At 44.8% G+C, this 22,805-nt stretch overlaps 1 protein-coding gene across 1 annotated transcript in view; it reads left to right on the top strand.

Annotated features, from left to right (window-relative positions):
- The first annotated feature begins 309 nt into the window (after positions 1–309).
- Positions 310–22,805, top strand: part of MCTP1 (multiple C2 and transmembrane domain containing 1) — a 287,863-nt gene continuing 265,367 nt past the window's right edge. Inside the window, exon 1 of the mRNA XM_075078920.1 lies at positions 310–1,024. Coding sequence (XP_074935021.1) covers positions 437–1,024 — 588 coding nt within the window. The 5' untranslated portion in view covers positions 310–436. The remainder of the gene's footprint in view (positions 1,025–22,805) is intronic.

Raw genomic sequence — 22,805 nt, forward strand, 5'->3', positions numbered from 1 at the left:
TCACAAATGCAAAACAAAAATTAAGAAAATAGGGGTGTGTGGGGCAGGATAAGACCACTCCCGTATACTCGTGCATTGCCGCACCTATATATAAGCCGGCCGCCGCTCCGCGCCCCGCCGTTAACTTGCCGGCGCCCCTGCGCATCCCAGCTCGGCGCATCCCGCCCCCGCCGCGGGACCGCCACCGAGGGGCGGGGAGGGGGCTGGCGGCGGCAAACTTCGTGCTCCGAGGGGGGCTTGTCCTGCTTCCCTCACCCTGCACGGCGCGGCTCCAGCCTCCAGCCAAGCTGAGCCGGGCCGAGCCGAGGGGAGCGGAGGGGCGGCGCGGCGGAGCTCCGGCCCGCCCCGCACGGGAGTGAAGGCGCCGGGCTCCGGCGGGCTCTGCTGCTGTTGCTCCCGCAGCCGCCGCCACCGCAGCAGCAGAAGGAGGAGGAAGATGATGGGGCCAGGCAAGGAGCCCCGGGCGGCCGCGGGCGAGAAGCCCGGCGAGCCCGAGCCGGCTGTGTCCTTCCAGGCCCGGCTGTGGAAGAACCTGCAGCTGGGGGGCAAGGGCCGGAGCGGCGGCGGCGGGCGGGCGGCCTCCGAGCGCCGCACTGCGGAGCCCCCCGCCCTGCCGTCGCCGGCCAGCGGCAAGGGGAACCCGCCGCCCGCCGCCAAACGGAGCGCCTTCAAGCGGCGGAGGCAAGTGCTGGACCGCGTCTTCTCCTCCTCCCAGCCCAACCTCTGCTGCTCGGGCGCCGAGCCGCTGGAGCCGGGCGGCGAGTCCGCCTCCGCCCTGCGCCGCCTGCGGGAGCACCTGCTCCCCCTGGGCAAGGGGCCGCCGCCCGGCCGCCGGGAGGAACCTGCCGCCGGCGACGAGGGGCCCAAGGGCGGGAAGGATGGGCGCCGTCCCGGGGCGCACCTGTCCCACCAGAAGAGCTCCTCGCTGCCCAGCACCGCCTGCCTGGAGCAGCTGCTGCAGGGCTCGCCCACCGCCGGCGGGAGGACGGAGCCGCAGCGGGCGGAGGAGGGCGAGGGCAGTCCGGTGAGTGTCCGACACCGCGGGGATGCGCTGGCGGGCGGCGGCGGGGCAGCAAGTGGTCCCTGAGGAGGCGAGGCGGGGAGGTGGCCGATGGGTGAGGGAGAGGCAAGGTGGGAAGGTGCTTCCCGGGAAGGTGAGGCAGGAGGGCGGCCGCTGAGTGAGGGAGGTGAGGTGGGAAGGTGGTCCCTGGGGAGGTGAGGCGGGAAGGTGGCCGATGGGTGACGGAGGTGAGGTGAGGGGAGAAGGTGGTCCCTGGGGAGGTGAGGCGGGAGGGCGGCTGATGGGTGAAGGAGGTGAGGTGGGAAGGTGGTCCCTCTAGAGGCGGGAGGGTGGTCCCTGAGGAGGCGAGGCAGGAGGGTGTCTGCTGGGGAAGGGAGGTGAGGTGAGGGGAGAGGCAGCAAGGCGGGAAGGTGGCTGCTGGGTGAGGGAGGTGAGGTAAGGCGAGGTGGGAAGGTGGTCCCTGGGGAGGTGAGGCAGGAGGGTGGCTGCTGGGTGAGGGAGGTGAGGTGAGGAGAGAGGTGGCGAGGTGGGAAGGCGGCTGGCACCGGCACCCTTCTCCTCAGGCCTTCCTGTATAAGCCGTATGGAGAAAAAGGAGTCCCCAAGGGTGAAGTTGGTGTTTGCTGCCCTTAGGGTGGGTCCCTTGCCCCTTCCCCAAAGCCACCTTGTGTCCCTGCCCCTCGCTGCTGGTTTCGCTCCTTGATGCTTCCAGCATGGCTTTTGCTCAGGTAACCTCCACTTATTTCTTTGCCTGGTGATCCAAATTTGAATGTATCACTTTGTTTAGTTTCTGCAGGACACCTGAACGACGACCACTAGCACACATTTAATAGGAGGTCGATAATTAATTGGTGGGACATACCAGGCACCGTCGCATGCAGATGTCGGCTCAGGCTGATGAAACGGTTGTTCTCCCCTTGTTGTTGGGGGAAGGCGGTGTACAAAGCCGTCGCTCTTCCGACTGTCAGTTTTGAAATTAAGTGGCAAAGCTAGTGTTGATAGGGGCTGCTGAGTCTTGGAATAAATTTCCTGCGAGAAAAGTGCAAAACATATGAGTCATTCTAAGCAGTCACCCACTTTTTGCAGGAATAGCTGACTAATACATATTATTATATATTGTCTTCTGTCATAATTAGGGATAAACGAGTAACTGAAGTAAGAGGCATGCTCTGTCTGTTTGGTGTCAAAAAGAAGCTGGATGAATATATTTGCCTTTTGCTAGGGCCACAGCATCTTGGTTGTGGGCTAGCAAAGAGTGGTTCTGGGATGACTCACAAACATTCCTTGGAGTCAGTGGGACTTTCATGTGCCCCTGCAGAGTTCAGCCCCCATCTCTACAAACACGGGACCTGGACCTGACTTTGTGTCAGAGTCCCACGGTGGTGGTTCTGGTGATAAGCACCATCCTGACTGGAAGCTGCTGTGGTTATCCCTTGTATAAGTCTTGCTTTTCAATGTTTTAGGTGATTGCTTCTTGATGTGGGATTATTTTGATAGATGCTTATGACGTGGGCATTTCCCTTGAGTCATCAGTCCCTTTCTCCCCCCACCCCTGGCTCACAGAAATGTATTGCACATCTTAAGTGTTACTGTTCAGGACTACAGGATATTCTTTGGTTTTAAAGGCAGCTACATCTAGTGATTAATAAGTATGAAAATGTGAGGGTTTTTTCAGTGCTGTTATGCTGTTGAGTTCAGCAAAGAAACTGCATATTTATTTACAAAACATGTCAACTCTTACTTAGTGTTGAGGGCATTACTCTTGTTTTGGACAAGGTACAGTCATAACATTTGGAAGAAGTACTGCTAGCTAATCAAAACAATGTGGTACTGAAACTTGCTATCACTTGTCTTTAATTTCCAGAATTATGGCCAATTGCTCCAAGCAGTTTCTAGCATTAACTTGGACCGTGCCTGCGTACCAGACCTGCTATTTTTTATGTTAAATAAAGCTTGTTATGTCCCTTGCATGTTGGGGGACTTTGCAGAGCTGCTGATCATGATGTTTGTTTTGGGGGGATGATTCGAAACAGCTGTTCCGCTATTCCATCATCAGCACATCCTCTATCTCTAGAGGTATCAACTCATTGGATTATTAGATCTGATTTAATTCAACATCTTAATTGAGCCTTGGAATAGTTGGGGAAATGCGACTTGGACTGTGAAGTGGTGTTGGACTGTCTTCAGCTGGGTCTGGTGCTTCCATTGAGACTGACTGGAGTTTTCAATTCAATATATTTCAGGAGTCAAGTCTTGCACACTTACCTGCTGTACCACCGGGTCAGTAAGGTCCCTGCCTGACTTCAGTCATGGCATTTACAAACCTCTGAGGATTTGGGATTACAAGTCTGGTAACAGGAGTTTGGAATAACTTGCATTTTTCAAATCCAAGTTTTACTTGGAGCAGCACAGACTTTCAGAGGTGCCTGGATTTTTATGGCCCAGCAGCCTTACGTGTCCAGAGATCAAAAAAAATTCTAGTAATTAACAATCACAAAAATGAGATTTAATTATCTATAAGTAAAACAATATTAGAATTACAACTTGCTTTAAGATGTATTTGAGATTTGATTGAAATACAGGTGCAAGAAAGTGCTACTGCCTGTTTTGGTAAAAAATTCAAGAGTCTTAATCCAAATCTGTACACAGAAAGACCTACTAGATATTTTAAGGCAGATGGTGGGGAAGAATAAAATCCCATGGGAAGTAAAATTTATTGTGCTTTTAAACTGAAATATAACAGTTGTCTTCAGTGAAAAGGAGCACAAATTAATGCGGTGGATGGGAAGACTTACAATGTAAGTTGCACTACTGAGTGAATTTAATCTTGGAATGTACTTTTTGGCATAGTGAAGCCATTTAAAAATCATTAAACTAATTAAAATGTGGTATAGCGATATTGCATGGGACATGGACAACCTAGCAGGGGCCTAGTTTACTCAGCATTGAATAAAGCTTCTGTTGAAGTGAATGGGATTAGTAGCTTGATTTGAGTAAAGGTGCACACTTATGATCATAGGATTGTTTAGGTTGGAAAAGACCTTTAAGATCAAGTCCAACCGTAAACACAACACTGCCAACTCCAGCACTATACCATGTCCATAAGCACCACACCTGCATGTTTCTTAAAAACCTCCAGGGATGGTGATTCTACCACTGCCCTGCCTGGCCTGTTCCAGTGCTTGATAACCCTTTCTGTGAATAAATTTTTCTTACTACCCAACCTAAACCTCCCCTGATGCAGCTTGAGGCCGTTCCCTCTCGTCCTGTCACTGGTGACTTGGGAGCAGAGACCAACCCCCCCCCTCACTCCAGCCCCTCTCAGGCAGCTGCAGAGAGCGAGAAGGGCTCCCCTCAGCCCCCCCTTCTCCAGGCTAAACCCCCCCAGCCCCCTCAGCCACCCCCCAGCACACTTGTGCTCCAGACCCTGCCCCAGCCCCGCTGCCCTTCTCTGGACACGCTCCAGCCCCTCAAGGCCCTTCTTGTCCCGAGGGGCCCAAACCTGAGCCCGGCATTCGAGGTGGGGCCTCACCAGTGCCGAGCACAGGGGCCCCATCCCTGCCCGGCTCCTGCTGGCCACACCAGGGCTGACACAAGCCCGGGGGCTGGTGGCCTCCTTGGCCACCCGGGCACTGCTGGCTCATGCCCAGCCGGCTGTCAGCCAGCACCCCCAGGGCCTTCTCCGCCGGGCACTTCCCAGCCCCTCTGCCCCAGGCCTGGGGCGCTGCCTGGGGTTGGTGTGACCCAAGGGCAGGACCCGGCACTTGGCCTTGTTAAACCTCACACAACTGGCCTCAGCCCATCGACCCAGCCTGTCCAGGTCCCTCTGCAGAGCCTTCCTACTCTCGAGCAGACCAACACTCCTGCACAACTTGGTGTCATCAGCAAACTGACTGAGGGTGCATTTGATCCCCTCTTCCAGATCAGTGATAAAGATATTAAACAGAACCAGCCCCAACACAGCCCTGGGGAACCCCGCTCTTGACTGGCTGCCACCTGGATTTAGTTCACCACAACTCTCTGGGCTCGGCCAGCCAGACGGTTTTTTACTCAGCTAAGAGTATGTCTGTCTGAGCCATGAGCTCTAGGAGGGTGCTGTGAGAGACAGTGTCAAAGGCTGTACTGAAATATAGGTAGACAACATCCACAGGCTTTCCCTCAACCACTTAAGAGTGGAGTTGTATGCAAAGAATAACCCTTATATTTGAGTACTAAATACTGATCTTGTTCTCTCCCAAAGACTGAATACTTCTTAAAGCTGTCCTTGAATAGTTCTGGGGAGAGAAGGGCATCATAACTACTATATTTGTTGGCAGGAGACTTAGGTTCCTTTTAAAGGGTAGCCACAGTGTGAATATGGTTTATTAGGACCAAGAAATAAACACATGCAGAATTAAACATCATACTTCTTCCAGCTTCCAAAGGCTATATGGCAGGCTTGCTTGGCCAAACATTTTCCACCCCTAGGCATGGAGTCCAGTCAGCTTCATATAGCTGAGAGGTGCAGGATGTGGTCTGCACCCTTGAGGGAGAGAGCCGAGGGTGATGGGAGCCTCTTGGAGCTTTCCATGGGCAGGAGACAACAGCCGCCCTCCATGGGTTGTGCTGGTTTTCCAGTGGCTGAGTGTGCTACCGTGCCCCAAGGCAGTACAGAAAGGGTTTTTCCATTTGCCCCTTATAATTTGCATCTCCTTCCCAGCAGCAGCTCGGAGTTACCCAGCAGTGCCTTTGCCAGCGTGGCCTTTCTCCTGAATGTGAGATGTAGCTTTGCGTGGAAAGCTTGACGCCACTGGCAGTTTGTCATGATTATGTAGTGAAAACCAGGAGGGTGAAAAAAATCACTGTTTCTTAAGATTTGCCATAATAAAGAACCTACAAGTATTTCCTCGTGTTAATCAAAGAACATGGGTGTGGGCATATGTTATCTTGAATCAAAAGTGGACGTGAAGAGCGCTTGGGGAGAGGGTTCCTGACAGAGGGGCGTCCAGGCTGCAGTCTGGCTGCTGCAGTGAGAACTGTTGTGGGCGCGTTTCACCGCTGGGTTTTCTTGAAAGATAATGATTTGGTAGCAGCAAATTTTGTGACATTGAAGTATGTCACAGGTTGATGCATTAAGCTGAAAGAGTGGCCAGGTTCTTAATCGTTTCCCTCCCTGTCTTGTCTTCAGTTCTGTGGTTACGGGGGTAAATTGGAGACGTAGGTGGGCTCTTGGGTTATTGCAGGGGAAGAGGGGGAGAAGGCTGATGCTGCCACTCAACGTCTAGATGCATAGCCATAGGAAGTCAAGCTTTGTTAGTTTTGCTGCACATGGAACTATTTGCTTAATTAATAAGGCATCCTTCAGACCTGTATTTGTGGGTCTTCAGGGCCAGAGATTGGGTAACAGTCGTATAGATTATACAGCACAGCATGATGCAAGAGAGAGACAATGAGAAAAGCTGGAGATACGTACCCAGATACAGGGTCTCTCCCATTCTCTCAATAATGCATAAGTATTTCTCAATAAAGTTGGTGTAAGAGAGTGAACTGTGTGGCACATGAGAGGAATCTGCAGAAAAAGGGGAGTTTAGTGAGCCAGGTCATATGAAGAGAGGTTGCACTTTCTGGGCAAGGAGCATGGTGTTGTACTGAGATGTCTGGGAAGGAGACAGGGAAGAGTAGTGAGGAAAAGGGAGCAGAGGCAGAGCTGTGAGGAAGTCTGAAGAGAGGAGGCCTTTGAATTTGGTGTGGAGGGGGGTGCAGAGGCAATGAAAACCTGACTAGCATACTGTGCATGTTTTTCTGCATATACCAGCACAAATCTAGATCTGGCTTGGAGCCACAGGAGTCAGTGAAGCTACACAAGGGAAAAATTTGGCTTGTTTATTCTAATTGCCGTATGTCACAGGTCACGTTTCAGTTATTGATCCAGCCAGTGAAGGCAAAAGAACAAAATAAAGACAAAAGAAAAGGCAGAAAATGTCAATGAAAAGCTATACAGATGACATCACCCGAGAGAATCTTAATTGCTGCTTCGGATTTCTAAGAAACTGCACTGGGAAAGGTGAAGGTGGTGAGGAAAATCAAACAATTCTGACTGTCAAGGTTTACCTTTTCCTGAGATAGTGCCAATACAAGAAAAAAAGAGTCGGAGAGTGTGAATTTGCATGAGTATTTGGAGCATGGCGTGAGGGCAACAGTGTTCTGAGAATAAGAAGGCAAAGTTTTAGGCAAGGGGAGAAAGCTTGCCTTTTGAGGATCTGGCCACTGACACACAGGGAATAAGTAGATGAGTAAGTGTTTAGTCTGGGTCAGAAGAGCCTGGAGCTCATTAACAGAAATTACGTAGAAACAGAAATAGCAAGCAAGAGTAAAAAGCTGTTGCTAATATTAATTTCTTTTTAAGAAGGCTCTTGCAGTCTCTCAAGGCTGTTTGTTTCTCCAAGAGTTTAATTCGACATCTGATTTTATCAAGGGATGTTCTGCAATGCCCTGTTTTGTCATTGTATTAATTTTTGATAAAGGGTTTATCTTTCAGCAGTGTGCGATGCATTAAGCTGTTTCTTATGCTGTCAGCCTCTGACCACTCTGTCAACCTACAGTATGTTAATACAGTGTGTGGATATTACTGACATGAAAATCAAGAGATGGTACAGCAGAACTGTATTTAATTATATCCTGAATAACCTCTGCTTAATTAACTAAAGAACCTCTCCAGAGTTTTCAAAGTGAGCTGCATCTTTTTTTCAGAATTGGCCAGTTCCCATTTATCCTCCTGTGAAATACTTAGGTAGTTTAAAGAGAACTAGTATCACTGTTGATTTACTCTTTATCTGTGACCTCGTTTAAGCTTTACTTACTCTTTTTCCCCCCTCTATCTTCACTGCTCGTGTGCAAAGGTATTCAGAGTAAAATAAGTGTATTGAGAATAATAGATAGTTGATGAATAGGAATTGCAACAGTCCTTGCTCTGAAGGAACAAAAAAATTCTTATTTTTTACTAAGTGATGCTGTGCCACCAAGCCAGAGGCTTCCTATTTCAAATACTGAGAGCTATGGTAGACCATCACTGTAGAAAAGTCTAGTTTTGACAGTTTCATACTCTGCGCATGAGAAATGGGACCTGAGGATAAAGCTATTACAGTACTCGCATATTTGTCAGTAAAGCCACCTTTTTACTCATGTTTCACATGAATGATTTTTTGTTGAAGAGGAAGACTATGTCTCAGCAAATCAGGTAATCAGTAAGGACAGTGATCAGTCTTCTGCTCCTTTATGCTCTGCTTGGATGTTGCTGATATGCTTTCCCGTGTAGTCATCTGACCAAACAGAATCTCTAGATTCAAATTATTGACCAAATCACCTTTGTAGTTTCAAATTCTTAAAAGTTTCCAAGCACTAATTTCTTTTCTAAAAAGAAAGAGTTAACTATGTAAGTGACTGGAGGTGATTAAGTATACATAAAAGCCCTAAAATAGATTAGTTTGCTTGTTCCAAACAGAACTCTTAGTGATTAACACGGAACAATGCAATATAGGATAAAGATTTTCTTGAAAGGTGGTATTTAACACTGTGCTGAAAGATACTTAGCAAAGTAATGTTGAAAGCACTTGTCTTTTGGTTTTTGGTTTTTTTTTTTGTATTTCCTTCCGTATTTCTTTTGCAGGCTGTACCTACCACTGTAGGGTATCAGTGCTGTAACGTAAATGGATAATTTTTGTTTCTGGAGCAATACATCTACCTTTGCCTTGTTTGTGCTTTTGCACAAGTGGAGATGACATAATGTTGCATTTGTCTGAGAAGAGATTCAGCAGTAAGTCATTAACAAAGCATATGATATTCTTCCTCCAAAAAGATTAGCTGATTTTCCAGGTGGGCAAATCCAGTAACTTGACTTGTAATTTAGCTATGGCCCATTGGTGGAGCATGTTGGGGAAAGGGCTCTGCGATACTTGCAGCCTTGTTGGTTCAGATGTTTAGGTTTAGTTTTGCATCTCAATGAGAAAATGGGAGAGACAGTGGCACTACATGCAGCATACTGTGTTTGGGCATTGCATCAATACTTTCAGGGTATTGTCCATTAAATCCTATTGCTCCTAGATTTTAAAAAAATCTGTGTTTTTTCAACTTGTTTTTTTTTTAAAAAAAAAAAAGGCTAAATGTGCTTAATGTTTGTGTTAAAGTATCCCTAAGGGAGCAATGATTTGGCAGTCTATTTGTATTGTTGCTCTGTCATCAGATTTTTCTGTGGATGGTCATATGAGTTTCCGTCATTAGCTCTGATAGCAGTCTGGTAATTACTTGGTGTTTTATCCTTGCAAATGAGGGTTTATGTTTACAGCATCCTTTTTTCGCATTAATCCTAGTTCTTGGTCTGATGCATTTGAGATTTAACATCACTGATGTGTAAAATAAAATTTTTGGCTGTTGTTGGATATGGTGTGGTGTTTGTGTTTCACGTGTTGCCACTTACTTGGGAAGCAGGTGCTGTAATGAGGTACCAAGCAATGGCTGCTGAATTCTTCATCAGTTAATGAATATTTCTTTGTGCCTGCCTTACAACCCAGAAGATATGGGCTAATGCTATGGGGAGGTTGGAGACGATGTGTAAACACTACCACAGAAAGATCCTGTCCCAATGTTTCATGTCCCTAGTGAAGATTTTCTGACCATGGGTTGTTTTCTCTGGGAACTGTAAACGCAATGCAAGGCCTGTCAGGAGCAGTGCATTTGGTGGTCACAAGTTGGGGGGTAAAAGATGGAGTGCTTGACCTTATATTCTTTGGGATTATGTAATTGCAAGGCTGAACAGTTTTTGTTCCCCACTAAGCGGAGAAATTCTGGAATTGATGACTGATGTGTTAGCCACCTCTTGTCAAAGGGATTTTGATCAACTCACTCTTCCTCTGCCACTTCTCCTCAACTCCTCCTTTACTGAGAGAAATGTTATTTTCTTACTGATGTTACGTAGATAAACAGTTCATGTCTCCAGGACTGTTGCTCTCCTCCCTCCTTGGCCCCTCCAAAATACAGCAGAGCAAAAATCTGTATTGAATTTTAGACATGCTTTCTTGATAATGTGTCTTTTCACAGCTGAAATTCACACCATGAATGTTGGACAATGTTGAGGCCAGGTAATGGCACAGCAGAAACACATCTAGAGCTTTTGCTGTCAGTAGGAGGGGAACTTTAACTACTAAGGGACATATTTTGTTGAGCTGTCAAAATGTTAAAGCATCTGCAACACTTTCCCTGAATTGTGTCTTCATTTTGATATTGGGAAGTGTGAACCATTGTGAGCAGAATTTATTCCTTCCTTCAGCCTGTTTCCTCTGTCATTCTTGGCTGTTGATTCTTTTAGAGCTTTTTAAAAATAATTTTTTAGATCAAACCCTTCCTATTTTTCCCACTTCTGAATTAATTCCTTCATACTAAGACCACGAGTTGCTATAATAAAATCCAGTGCGTACTTCTGAATGAAATACTGTATTTAAAATTTTGCTCAAATATGTGTAAATCCAGTTCTTTATAGCTTTGTCATTTTTTCTCTGGCTTCCCTTTGCTCATTTGAAAGGGGAAGGAGGAAGCACATTTCCTTCCAGAAATACAAAGCCAATTTGGTCAGTTGTTTAGCTGCTCTTAGCCACTGGCACTGTTAAAATGCTCTGTAAAACTCAGTATCAAAACAGTATTTGAAATGCTGCAGTGTTCAAACTTTTGCACTCCTCCCTCCGTCCTATTCTGGGGAAGTTCTGTGACTGTTTCTCAAGAAAATCATATTCAAGAATGAGTCATGAGATGTGATATCAGGCAGATCAGACATTTTTTTGGAGAGGCTGAGTGCTATTTACATAAGGAAGCTGGCTTTAGTCTGAACACCAGGCGTGCTATGGGTAGGATGCCATTTGGTTTTGATGTATCTGATCTGGCGGCATTCAGTTTACCGTCTCTGCTCTGCTTGTGGTCAGGTGATCATGTTAGGCGAAGATGAATAATCCTCTGAAGGCTTGCAAACATTGATGAACAAGATAAAATTAACATGCCTCTCAGGCTCTTTGTGCAGTATATCCAATTAAGCCATTCACTACCTTGCAGTTAATGAATATCCGTATCAGTTTCTCACCTGGTGTGTGCTGTTCTGTTTCCTGTCTCTCATGTAAGAGGTGCACATACCTGTGAGATGCTCATTTGCTGCTTCTGATGTCTGTTATTAAATCGGTGGCTAGACTGCCCTGCAGCTAATAGTAAATATTTTATGGAGTTAAATTTTGGACAAATACCAATCTTCTGTGTAGTGGCAGAGGAGTGAGAACCCAGACACTTTCCTGTGGCCTGTGTGCTTGGTGAAGGTGGCTTATGCTGCAGTTCATGTACTTGTAGGAGAAGTCTAGCTAAAACTTCAGTTGGTAACTGTAAGCCAAGTTCTCTTTCCAGGTGTTTTCTACCCAGTTCTGGATGAGGCACACAAGAGAGGTCACCAGCTGAAAGGTAGTTTCAGTCTGTGCTGGCTCTCTATATGCTGGCAATGCGTGGGAAAGGTGTTGAGACTTTTTCTGGAAACTAATTCTTGTCCAGTTTGGAGAGGGCTTTGTCTTCAGCTGTGGCGAAACCCCTGTGCTCTGTCCACAAAACGTAAGTACCATCCAGGAACTCTTAGATTCTTTTTTTTTTTCACCGCCAAAGCTAGAAAATTCTACCTATTCATTTAAGCATTGTCTCAAAAAAAAATCCACGATTCTATTTGGCAAATGGCTCAAAATTCTTGAAGACAGAGGACAAAACTATTTCCAGCAGGAAAAAGCAAATATTGGCATCATACTGTTGGATTTTCTGGGTGAGGAATGATTATTAAATGAGAGTCTGAAGTTCTAGGAGGTTTGATGAAAAGTAAGAAGAATTATTGAGCTCTGTTAATTGAAGGTAAGAAATGGAGCTTCCACCTTTCATTTTAAGGACATCCTTACTCCTACACTTAAGGGCTGATTGCCCTCTTTAGCACAGACTTTTTATATTCTGTTACATTTTTAATAACTCAATTTTTAAATTTTGAACACTTTTGACATTAGATGCGTGTTTTGATGTTCTGCATTACAGTAGTCAGTATAATATTACTATGCAAATGGTTTTATGCCACAAGAACTGGGTTTTACAATTTGATTTTCTACCACATTTTTATGAAAATAACAGTAATACCATGAGGGAATCAGCTGGAGTCCAGGAAATGTGAAGAATAAATGCATGCTCATAATGTAATCCTTGTGTGATGCATAAATATCCCTCTCTGAGTTACAAGAATTGGGAATTTTAATCTTTATCATGTCTATAAGATTTATATCTAAGATTCAGCTCATAAATGTAGTTCAATATGCAGGGTAACAGTTAATCTTGTCACGCAATTTATGTGCTAAGATTTATGTTACAGTGTTTTCTGTGGGTTAGTGTGTAATAACAATAGGAATAGCTAATCATATTGATGTCTTGGAGATCTGCATTTCTGAAACGATCTACAGAATAAAGGGATTTTTCTTTTAAACTTGTATCTACACATTTTGTTGTGGGGTGTTTGTGGGTTGTTTTTGGGTCTGTTTTTTTTCCTCCCCCTCCCTGTTACAGCAGTCAGATGCTTTGATTGCCTGGCTTTCAGACTAGAAACATATGGTGGATGGCTATGTGGTTCTGTGTGGGGAAGACACTCTGGGTGTGAGGCTGCAGCAGTATTTGGGCACATAGCATGCTGCGTGCAGGATTCCAGATGATATGTTAGGTGTAAGTGACTTGGAAAGGTTTGTTTTGATATGCTCAAAATGGGTTCCTCAGCTTTAGAAAGTTTAAGTGTATCAGTCATCTAATTTGGAATTTCTGTGTTTCATGGGTCTCTTATAGAAGTAGTGTTTCTTAGTCACCTAATGCAGAAGAACTGAGCACCTTCCCTGTTTGCAGGTAACTCCATACATTAACCAAGACTAGAAAAACGCAATAGGAATCATCCTAAAAATTCTGATGTGATAGAAAAGGTATGTTTGTAGTATCATGAATTACACCTCTTTTTGCTTTTCCCAGTAGACCCTTTTTAGCACTGTATCAGCATGCAAAATGCTGCCCTATTTTGGTTCCAAATTCTTGCTTCTTTTCCTTTCCAATTTTCCTTAAAACTTGGGAATTTTGAGAAAATTCTGTTCCTTTCCTGTGAGTATAAAGCACTAGAAAAAATTGTCTCTAAAAAAAACAAATACAAATGGAGCTTTTCAAGGTTCCCCTGTGCCCCCCAAAGGTTGTATATTGAAGAACATCATGTATCTTGAGCCTTGTTAAATAATTTCAGATGTTTAGAAGCCAAATATTAACCGCAGCTGTACAGTTTTCTGCTTTCTGCCGGTGTTCTGTTGTGTTGTTTCTCCAGACAAACGTTAACTTCAGGCCTATTTGTAGCAATGTTTTGAATAATACAAGCTGTAGTTAGTCATGTATTGCCAGAAGCCTCTGTCAGCTGCAGAATTGCAGCCTAATATTGAATTTGCTTGATCTTTCTACCTAGTGTTTTTAAATATGCATATCTTGGCACTGAAGACCTGCCATACTCTAGATAAACCATTTACTAACAAAAACAAAGTAAAACCATAAAAAAGCATGCTTTTATGATTATTCCTGCTTGTTTCTGCTTATTCTTTTTTTTTGCTCTAATGGTCATCACAAATGATAAAACTCAGGTGGTGGTACATCTTATTATTTAGGAAAAAAGCACCAACACTGCCACTTACGGGTGTATTGGCCAGGTACTGTATATATGTGATCTGTACTCAAACAACTTGTGACAAAATCCTGGTGTCAGTTGCTTTAGTTATAGAAGGAGAAGCAGCTGCTTGTAGTACCTAAGAATATTCCTATTTCACAAATGATTGAAAATATTTAAAAGAAAAAGAAGAACGTTTATTTGTCCTTACATCGGCAGTACGGCCTGGGATCCGGCACCAAAAGCAGTACAGGCGCAGTAGCCCAGTGCTTGCCGAGAGGACATACCAGGGCCTTTTAGCCACGCATGCATAGCACGCCTTTGCTACTGGGATGTCTCTTCTCAGAGCCAGCTCTGGGTGTTCTGTGGGACTCTTGGATGTGTACAGAAGCCTACAGATTAGTTGCCTGTGAGTGGAGGGGTGAGGAGGGCAAGTGGGAGAGAGGTGCCCGTGGTGTGCAGGCAGGATGCTGCGCACAGTAGTGTGTTTTGTTCACTTCTGCGGTAGTAAGTGATACAAAAGAGCGAAAGGTGTAGACACCACTTAACTGCAATTAAGCATGGGTTGTTGTTTTTCTAAGCATAGAGATCTTGACATATTTACTTCCTTGACAAATGCACTGGAGAATCCATATCAAAGTTTTGAGAGTTACAGTTTGGAGAGGTCATGACACCCAGGGAAATGGGTCCTAGACAACACACAAATCATTTTGAAAAGTTTTGCAAGACAAAGCTACTCAAAATCTTTGCAAGTCCCTTTCTATGCAAGAGGATATCAGTCAGTTGCTTGCTCTGTCAGTCCTTTTCTTTTTATCAAAAAATGACTTCATTCTGTTGATTTGTTCTGATATGGTCGATGTAATGTGTGCTACTTTTATTGCTGTTGAGATAGGTGATGAGCCATGGAGAGAAAAAGAGATGGGGCAGTAAAAGTGCTGTTCTTGGGATGCAAGGTAAAATGGCCAGTCATGGACAGGTGCTTTGGTTTGTAAGACTGCTGTCGTCTGTTGCTGGGAAATCTGTATTAGCAAACCAGGTTTGATTTGGTTTCAGGGTTAGGTGAAAACAGTGTGCATGTGTGTGCATGCATGAATGGCACAGTAGGGGAAGTGGGGGAAGTGGAGGGGAAGGCACAGGGAAGATGAGCAGAAACTTTTGTATTAGAAGCCCCTTCTGATCCACACTCTGTCATTGCCACTCGTCTTCATCAGTGTGATAATTTCTGTACTAGTGGTTTATGTGCTAATAGCAGAAGCACATAAAGTCCCAAGAGATTTATCCAGTGAATTCCAGCAGCTCTTCTGGTAATTTTTTTCCTGGTCTCTTAATTCAAAGTTTTGGATGGAATGGGGGTCCTTCACTGCCCCAGCTGTTGTCATCATCAGTATTTAATCCTGTTTTATAATGGGCCCATTCTGGACCATTTATTTCAAATTTTGTCATCATCTTGCTAGTATTGCAATGATAATGCAGCACTTTAAAGCATCAGTAGCTCTTCAGTCTTTCTGTCGCCTTTACGTAACACGCTTATTAACGGTTAGTGTTACAGGTTATGGGTTTCCATATGTGCCCTGCAATTCAGTAGCTGGGTAAGGCAGATCTGTAGGTCTCAATTATTAAAACAGTACAGGCTCCTGCTGCAGAAGGGTGAGATGACAGATGGCATAGCGGTGCCAGATTGCAGAAGGGTTGCAGTAGTGTGTCACCGTCACATTGTTTGGGTACAGCCTTTAGAAGCTATGGGTCTGTTCCCTTTCACTACCCAAAATCTGCAGGCATGTTGTCCTTCGGAAAGCACTTGGGAAAGGGGACAGGAGAGGTTTTCTTGCGTTGCAGCTTTCTAGGGCATCCTGGCTCAGGTAGTCATCATTTGGTTTTTCTGAATTCATCAGGGAATGGAGTAGTTTTCAGCTATATATAGTGCTCAATGAAGTCAATATTTCAGCACTTTGAGGTTTGGCAGAAAAAAGGTCTGACGTCTTTTATTGACTGAATTTGTTAGGAGCAGGGCAGAACTACAGTCCGTAAGTTTATTTTTAAAAATATGGAAAGGTTTATTACCATGTTGCTGAAATCTTTGTTTTATGGCATAAGATTGAGGTATTAGAGATTTACAGAGTAAGGCTATTTGACATTATCCTTGTTCTCAGTAATAAAAATGAAGATTGAGATTTGAGAAGGCAGCAATGTGAACATGCTTTTTTTTAACAAATCTTGTTGAAAAGTGAGTTATGACCAGCACATATAAAATCCTGAAGTTTTATATATTGGTTTTTCTAATCTGAAGTATTTGATATTTAGGGAAAAGCTTACCTATCTTGTGAAAAGTGTACAAAATATTTAATTTTTCCTGTGTTATATACGCTTATATCATGTACCCTCCTTGTCACCTGGTGGTGTCCCTCTTTAAAAGAAGCAATAGCTACTGCAGAGCTAGAGCGTAAACTTTCCACAAAATCCGGGATTGCTACTTAGTTCTCTTTAGCCAGGTATGGGTATTCTGGTCAATGTGTTGCTCATTGTCCAGGTTATTGGCTGTGAATTATTTGTTATGTCATATAATTTAATGGAAATCATTGTTTCTGTGTCCATTGTACTGCATAGGTGGGAACCTGTAGATGTATTTCATAGTTTATCTTCAAATTTTCAGAAATTCCCTGGGATCCAGTGACAGGAGATGTGGGGAATGGCTCAAAGCTGTGCCAGGGGAGGTTCAGACTGGACGCGCGGAAGCATTTCTGTACTGAGAGGGTGATCAAACCCTGGAACAGGCTTCCGGGAGAGGTGGTCGATACCCCAAGCCTGCCAGTGCCTAAAAGCCCGTTGTGCAATGCCCTGAATAACCTTCTTTAACTTCTGGTCTTATATAGTTTGTGTTAGCTTTTAACTTTAACATTTCATCAGCCGTGAAGTGGTCAGGCAGCTGGACTAGATGATTGTTGTAGGTCCCCTCCAGCTGAATTATTCTATTCCTATTCCTATTCTATTCCTATTCTAAATTTGATTTTAAAGAAGGGGGAAAAATTGCAAAAGCACTGATGATAATAACAAGCAAAATAGCTCCATTCCAGTTGTTCAGCAAGAATAGGGGCTTCTGGTGTTCACTGTATTTGTTCATCAGAAAAATAAGTGTTTTAGTAAAGTTCTTCTCTTAGCCTGTGAGAGGAGTTGCTTTCCTAAATAGAGCTAAATGTCAGCTGAGTTGTGATTCTCAACCCACTGTGCTTTAGTTTGCTTAGACAAACAGAAAACCAATGTCATTTCTCCTGTTTGGGAATCTACTGTTGTAACCCATGGGAGAAGAATAAACTAGCATTATTTAGTTGTTTGTTTGTTATTTAATATCGGAAAGGTCCAACCTGCTGTAAGTAACACTTACATTTTGTTTGTGCTGCTTGATTGTCTGTAATGGAAAAAATGCCTCGAGGCCTAAAATACACTAAAGGGTTGTTGTGGGTTTGTTTTGTTTTGTTTTTTTTAATTTTTTTTTTTTCCAAAATGACACTGTGGCTTCCAAAGAAAGGGTTGAACAAAGTTACAGACTTCAGTTTTTTTCCCATGTGGAAGCCATGCATCAGTTCATAAGCAGTGTCTACATGAAGTGATTACAAAATGTGAAAGACAAGATTATTACTGGACTAGCCATTATCACAATAAGCAGGAGGAGAAATCATTTGTGCTTCTTCATGATGGATGTCATGAAGCTGCAGTGCAGCTGTGGTTACTGTAAAGGGTGGCCAGCTAGACTGCTCTCCTAATAACTCAGAAATAGATTCTGCATTGGCTCAATCATTGGTGCCCAGATACGATGTCTCTTTATAATTAGTAAATGTGAAAAAACAGACAGAAAGTCAGCCCTCTCTCTCTCTTACCACCCTTGCGCAATCCCAGCAGCTTTCCCTATTCTTGTAGGTTTGCCTTTTACAATACTTCATACCAACAGGGCGCCAGAATTTTTTGGTAATCCAAAATGATTGTATTAATCTGCTCTGCATGTCTTTAATTGTAAAATATTTCTGGTTTAGAGGTTGACTTCTCTTCGCGAGACTGTTATATTTATCTTTGTTGTATTCATATCTGTTTAAAAATAGACACGCATGTTGATCTGTGCTGACCTAGTAGTACTTTTCTTAAGTATCACAGAATCACAGAACGGTAGGGGTTGGCAGGGCCCTCTGGAGCTCACCCCGTCCCACCCCCTGCTGGAGCAGGGACACCCAGGGCAGGGGCACAGGGCCGCATCCAGGCGGGGGGTGAATGTCTCCAGGGAAGGGACCCCACAGCCTCTCTGGGCAGCCTGTGCCCCTGCTCTAGCACCTGCACAGGGAAGGGGTTTGTCCTCATGTTCAGGTGGAACTTCCCGTGTTCCAGCTTGTGCCCGTGGCCCCTTGGCCTGGGGTTGGGCACCGCTGAAAAGAGCCCGGCCCCATCATCCTGACACCCGCCCTTCAGATATTTATAAGCATTGATGAGATCCCCCCTCAGGCTTCTCTTCTCCAGGCTGAACAAGCCCAGGTCTCTCAGCCTTTCCTCACCAGGGAGATGCTCCAGCCCCTGACCACCTTGGCAGCTCTGCGCTGGCCTTGCTCCAGCAGTTCCCTGTCCTTCTTGCACTGGGGGGCCCAGAACTGGCTGCAGCCCCCCAGATGTGGCCTCACTGGGGCAGAGCAGAGGGGGAGGAGAACCTCCCTCACCCTGCTGGCCACGCTCCTTTCCATGCCCCCCAGGGCACCGCTGGCCCCCTTGGCCCCAAGGGCCCGGTGCTGGCTCAGGGTCGCCTCGCTGCCCCCCAGCACCCCCAGGGCCTCTCAGCAGAGCCGCTCTCCAGCAGGTCCCCCCCAGCCTGTGCTGGTGCGGGGGGCTGTTCCTCCCCAGGGGCAGGACCTGGCACTTGCTCTTGTTGAATCCCATGAGGTTCCCCCAGGCCCAGCTCTCCAGCCTGCCCAGGGCTCGCTGGATGCCAGCACAGCCTCTGGTGCATCAGCCGCTCCTCCCAGCTTGGGATCGTCAGGGAACTTGCTGAGGGGACGCTCTGTCCCTTCGCCAGGCCACTGATGGATGTGTTGAACAGGACAGGACCCAGCACAGACCCCTGGGGAACACCGCTAGTGACAGGCCTCCAGCCAGACTCTGCCCCATTGATCACGACCCTCTGAGCTCTGTTGTTGAGCCAGTTCTCTGTCCACCTCACTGTCCTCTCATCCAGCCCACACTTCCTTAGCTTGCCTGTGAGGATGCTGTGGGAGACGGTGTTGAATGCCTCAGTGAAGCCAAGATAGACAACATCCACTGCTCTCCCTTCATCGACCCAGCCAGTCATGCCATCATAGAAAGTTTTCAGATTGGTCAAGCGTGGTCTTCCCTTGGTGAATCCATGCTGACTACTTCTGATAACCTTCTTGCCCTCTGCATGCCTGGAGATGATCTCCAGGATGAACTGCACCATCACCTTTCTGGGGATGGAGGTGAGGCTGACTGGCCTATAGTTCCCCAGGTCCTCTCCTTGCCCTTTTTGAAGACTGGAGTGACATTTGCTGTCCTCCAGTCCTTGGGCACCTTTCCTGTCCTCCATGACCTTTCAAAGATGATGGAGAGTGGCTCAGCAAGAACGTCCACCAGCTCCCTCAGCGCTCACGGATGCATCCCATCAGGGCCCAAAGTATCTTCTGATACTTTTCAGTGAGATCCTCTGAGAGTCCTCTATCTTGAAATGCCGAGAGAAGAAAATTAGGCATGTAATAAACTGGCCTAGGAATAATCTCCTCTCCATGTTCAAGCAGCTCTCCTGCCCACAGAGGAGCTTTCCAGTACAATTCCTTTCAAAACATCAGGGATACTTGCTGAATGACCTAGTAATGGCAGCATGAGATTACTTTGCTCTGTTGGTAAACATGATGTTGAGCGTGGTTTGGGAAAGATTGCTGTGCTTCCTGAAGTGTATGATTTGAATGGTCATAATGCACCTGTTCTGTCAGATACAATGAGTCATGGATTTTATTACTGTTTCATTTAGGGGAGAGAAATTTTCTGATAATTGGTATTTTAGTTTCTTAGCAGATCAATAGATCCAATTAAAAAGCTTTTATCAGAAGTGCATCAAATTTTTATTTTAAACTTCAAACGGAAATAATCAATTTTTGTGTTATTACCTAGGAATGGTAAGGCACAGGCATATAGGGAAATTAAAGGTTTTCTCCTCAGAAGGTTAAGGTGAGGTGTAATCTCATAAAATGTGGTGGCAGTCACAAGCAAACAGCAGAGGAGGACAGTGAGACAGTGAAAAGCAGCAGAAGAAACAACCATCAGCTACTCTGTTCAGTAATTGCAGTTTCTAAGGAAGCTACTTAGAAACTGACATATGTGATATCTTATGTAAAACTGTGATTAATTTGTTTCCTTGCCTGTCAGTGAAATATGATATATGGAAAATAGGCCAGACTTTCCTTCAGGATGGGAAAGATACTGCTAAGATAATAATGAACTTGTTGATAAAGTAAGGAAAACTGCATTTTAAATTGAATGAAAGCTGGCTTTTCTCCCCAAGGTGCTTATTTTTCAAAACCGGACCATGTAAAAGGGATCTTCACCCATCCAGATCTGTCATCAGGCTTGGACTGTACTCATTCATTACACTTTCCCATCTGCCTGCAGGTTCTGGATGCCTTCTGTAGGATCCATTTTGTGCCGTCAGCGTGAGTTAATAAACTTGAGATGCTGGAAAGTGAATCAGTTTCTCTTAGTGGTCACAAAATTGCTTGATCTAATGCATGGGAAGAAAACCTCCCTTGAGAGTGATTGAGAGGGATCCCAGATGACTTATAGCTGGGGCATTTAGATGGGTGGTAGCTGATGTTATTAAATTCCAGCCCCAAATCAGGCAGAACAAGATGCATTTGAACTTGTCTTAGCTACATTTTAAGATTGTTCTGTGATGGTATGTTGTGTTTAAAGTGAATACGTTACCACCTTCTGTTCATTTTCTCTGATGTTCTGAAGGGTAGGCATACACCAAACATTCCTGCCTTACGGCTTTGCCCAGTGTACCTGGGTGAGAAGATGCTTTCTGTGGAAGTACTGAAAGGGCTCAGACAAGGGTTCAGAACATCTCTGTGGTGTTGAGTAGCTGAAACCTTGATATCTGTGAGGCTTTGATGGCAGGAATCAAAATGCAGAATTCACATGTGCCTACATTTAGATGGCACTTGACAGGGACACTGAGGGTCTCGATATCAGTGTTGGGTATGGGTTCCTCCAGCTGTGTGTCTCATGAAATTCCTCCAGTGGTACATTGTAAGACACGACCTTGAGCCAAAAGGCTGTCAAGAGTATATTTGATAAATAGGAGTATAATTTTTTTTGTTTGGTTCGGTTGAGAATATTGCATAAGGAGTTGTGACCTAAAGAGAAAGAACTGGTATGAACATCAGTAGCATCAAATCCCAGAATGTCCAACACTTCAGTGTAACAAAAGCATAGGTGCTGGCAGAGCCGAGTGAGACACACAGGCCTCACTGGGTTTACGCTGCCTCCCTCACCCAGAGATTTTACTTGGGCAATGTCATCTTCAGTTTGTGTCAGGAATTTCAATTGACCCTGTCCTACAAAAGACTTTAAAAAAGGTGATATCTGCAATCTTTCATTAACCAGTTCTCACCTGTTTTGGCATATTGCAGACTCATAAGGTAGCAAAAAGAAAAAAAAAAAAAAAAAATTGGCATCACGTTTCTGACCCAGTCCTGACAGGATATACTTTTGTAGTCTGTCATGTTGCGTGCACAGTATTTAATATCATATATCTTCTGAATAACTGTAGTCTTTGTGCGCAAACAGAAAATGTTTATCTGACATTTTTAATATCATTGTGCAGTCAATGATCTGCTAAAACAAAGGAGTTGATGTGATTAATCATATATTTTTGGTCAAAGTAGAACTTGGGAGGTTGAAAGTGGAAGGTTCAATATTTTTGTGCATAAATTGCTATAGATTCTTTGTAAAAAGGAAACAACAAAACCTTTCTCTCTGCTATGCTCTAGCGGCAGCTTGACAGTACGTGTGTGCAGGTAACACGTAGAATATATTCCAGAGCCTTTCCACCCAAGAGCTTGCGTGCCCTTGATAACCCAGGAACCCTCTTGCCCCTGAGCTCTAATATTCTTTTGTTCAGTCTCAGCGATTCTCTTTCCTTGCCCCTCCTCCCCACCCACACATCTTAAGTTTTGTTTGCATTGTGTGGGATTTATCTCTATTTGCTTTACTTTCTGAGTTTTTTCACTTGAAATGTGGGTTATCTGAATGAAAATATGGCGAGCGGTTAAATGTATGCTAATATTTAAGATGATACTTGTTTAATATACATGATTCATATTTTTACCATCCCCCTCCCTTGTTTTTTTCCCCGTAAAAGTAAAAAGTTGTGTTGACAGTGAAACGTTCAGCCTCTGACGGTCCTAGACTGAAATGTGGAAATTGTGGTCTTCCTGTCTCAGAGTGGTCCTGTCCCGTGATGCTGCTGCGTTCCTGGAGGTTTACTGCGGTGGTCTCCTCCTGGTCTGCAGCTGCAGATGGACTTGATTTACATGGAGGTCTGTCTGTATGCTTTTTCCTTTCTTTCCTTCCTCGTGTGGTTATCTAGGCAGAGAAGAAACACAGATGAAATGGAGCAATATCATTTTAGCAGGCAATTGAAGAAAAGCTAATTAGCGTTTTAATTGTTTTGACTTTTAAGTGGCTTCTGCTTATTCACTGTGGGTTGAAGAACTCCCTTCTAAACCTGACCTGATTATGTTAATTACTATTCTTAGTGTAGACTGCTTCTATGACTGGGAATTAATTTTTATATAAGGTTAGATCCTCAGCTGGTGTTAATGGGTGTCCTTCTATGATACACGAGGCAGAGTGGATCGGTTTATACCTGCTCTGGATTTGGTCTGCCTTTGGTATAATTAAGTCATGCTCTGGGGATACAAGTACAAGGGTGAGGCATTTAGTTCTACCAGTCAGGAACTGCCATCTGAGGAGTCCCCTTGTAGCAGGTGTTCAAACTCATTAAATGTAGCTCTGTTTGACTTCAGAGTTC

The sequence above is a fragment of the Phalacrocorax aristotelis genome, chromosome Z, assembly GCF_949628215.1.
Source record: "Phalacrocorax aristotelis chromosome Z, bGulAri2.1, whole genome shotgun sequence".
Taxonomy (NCBI): Eukaryota; Metazoa; Chordata; class Aves; order Suliformes; family Phalacrocoracidae; genus Phalacrocorax; species Phalacrocorax aristotelis.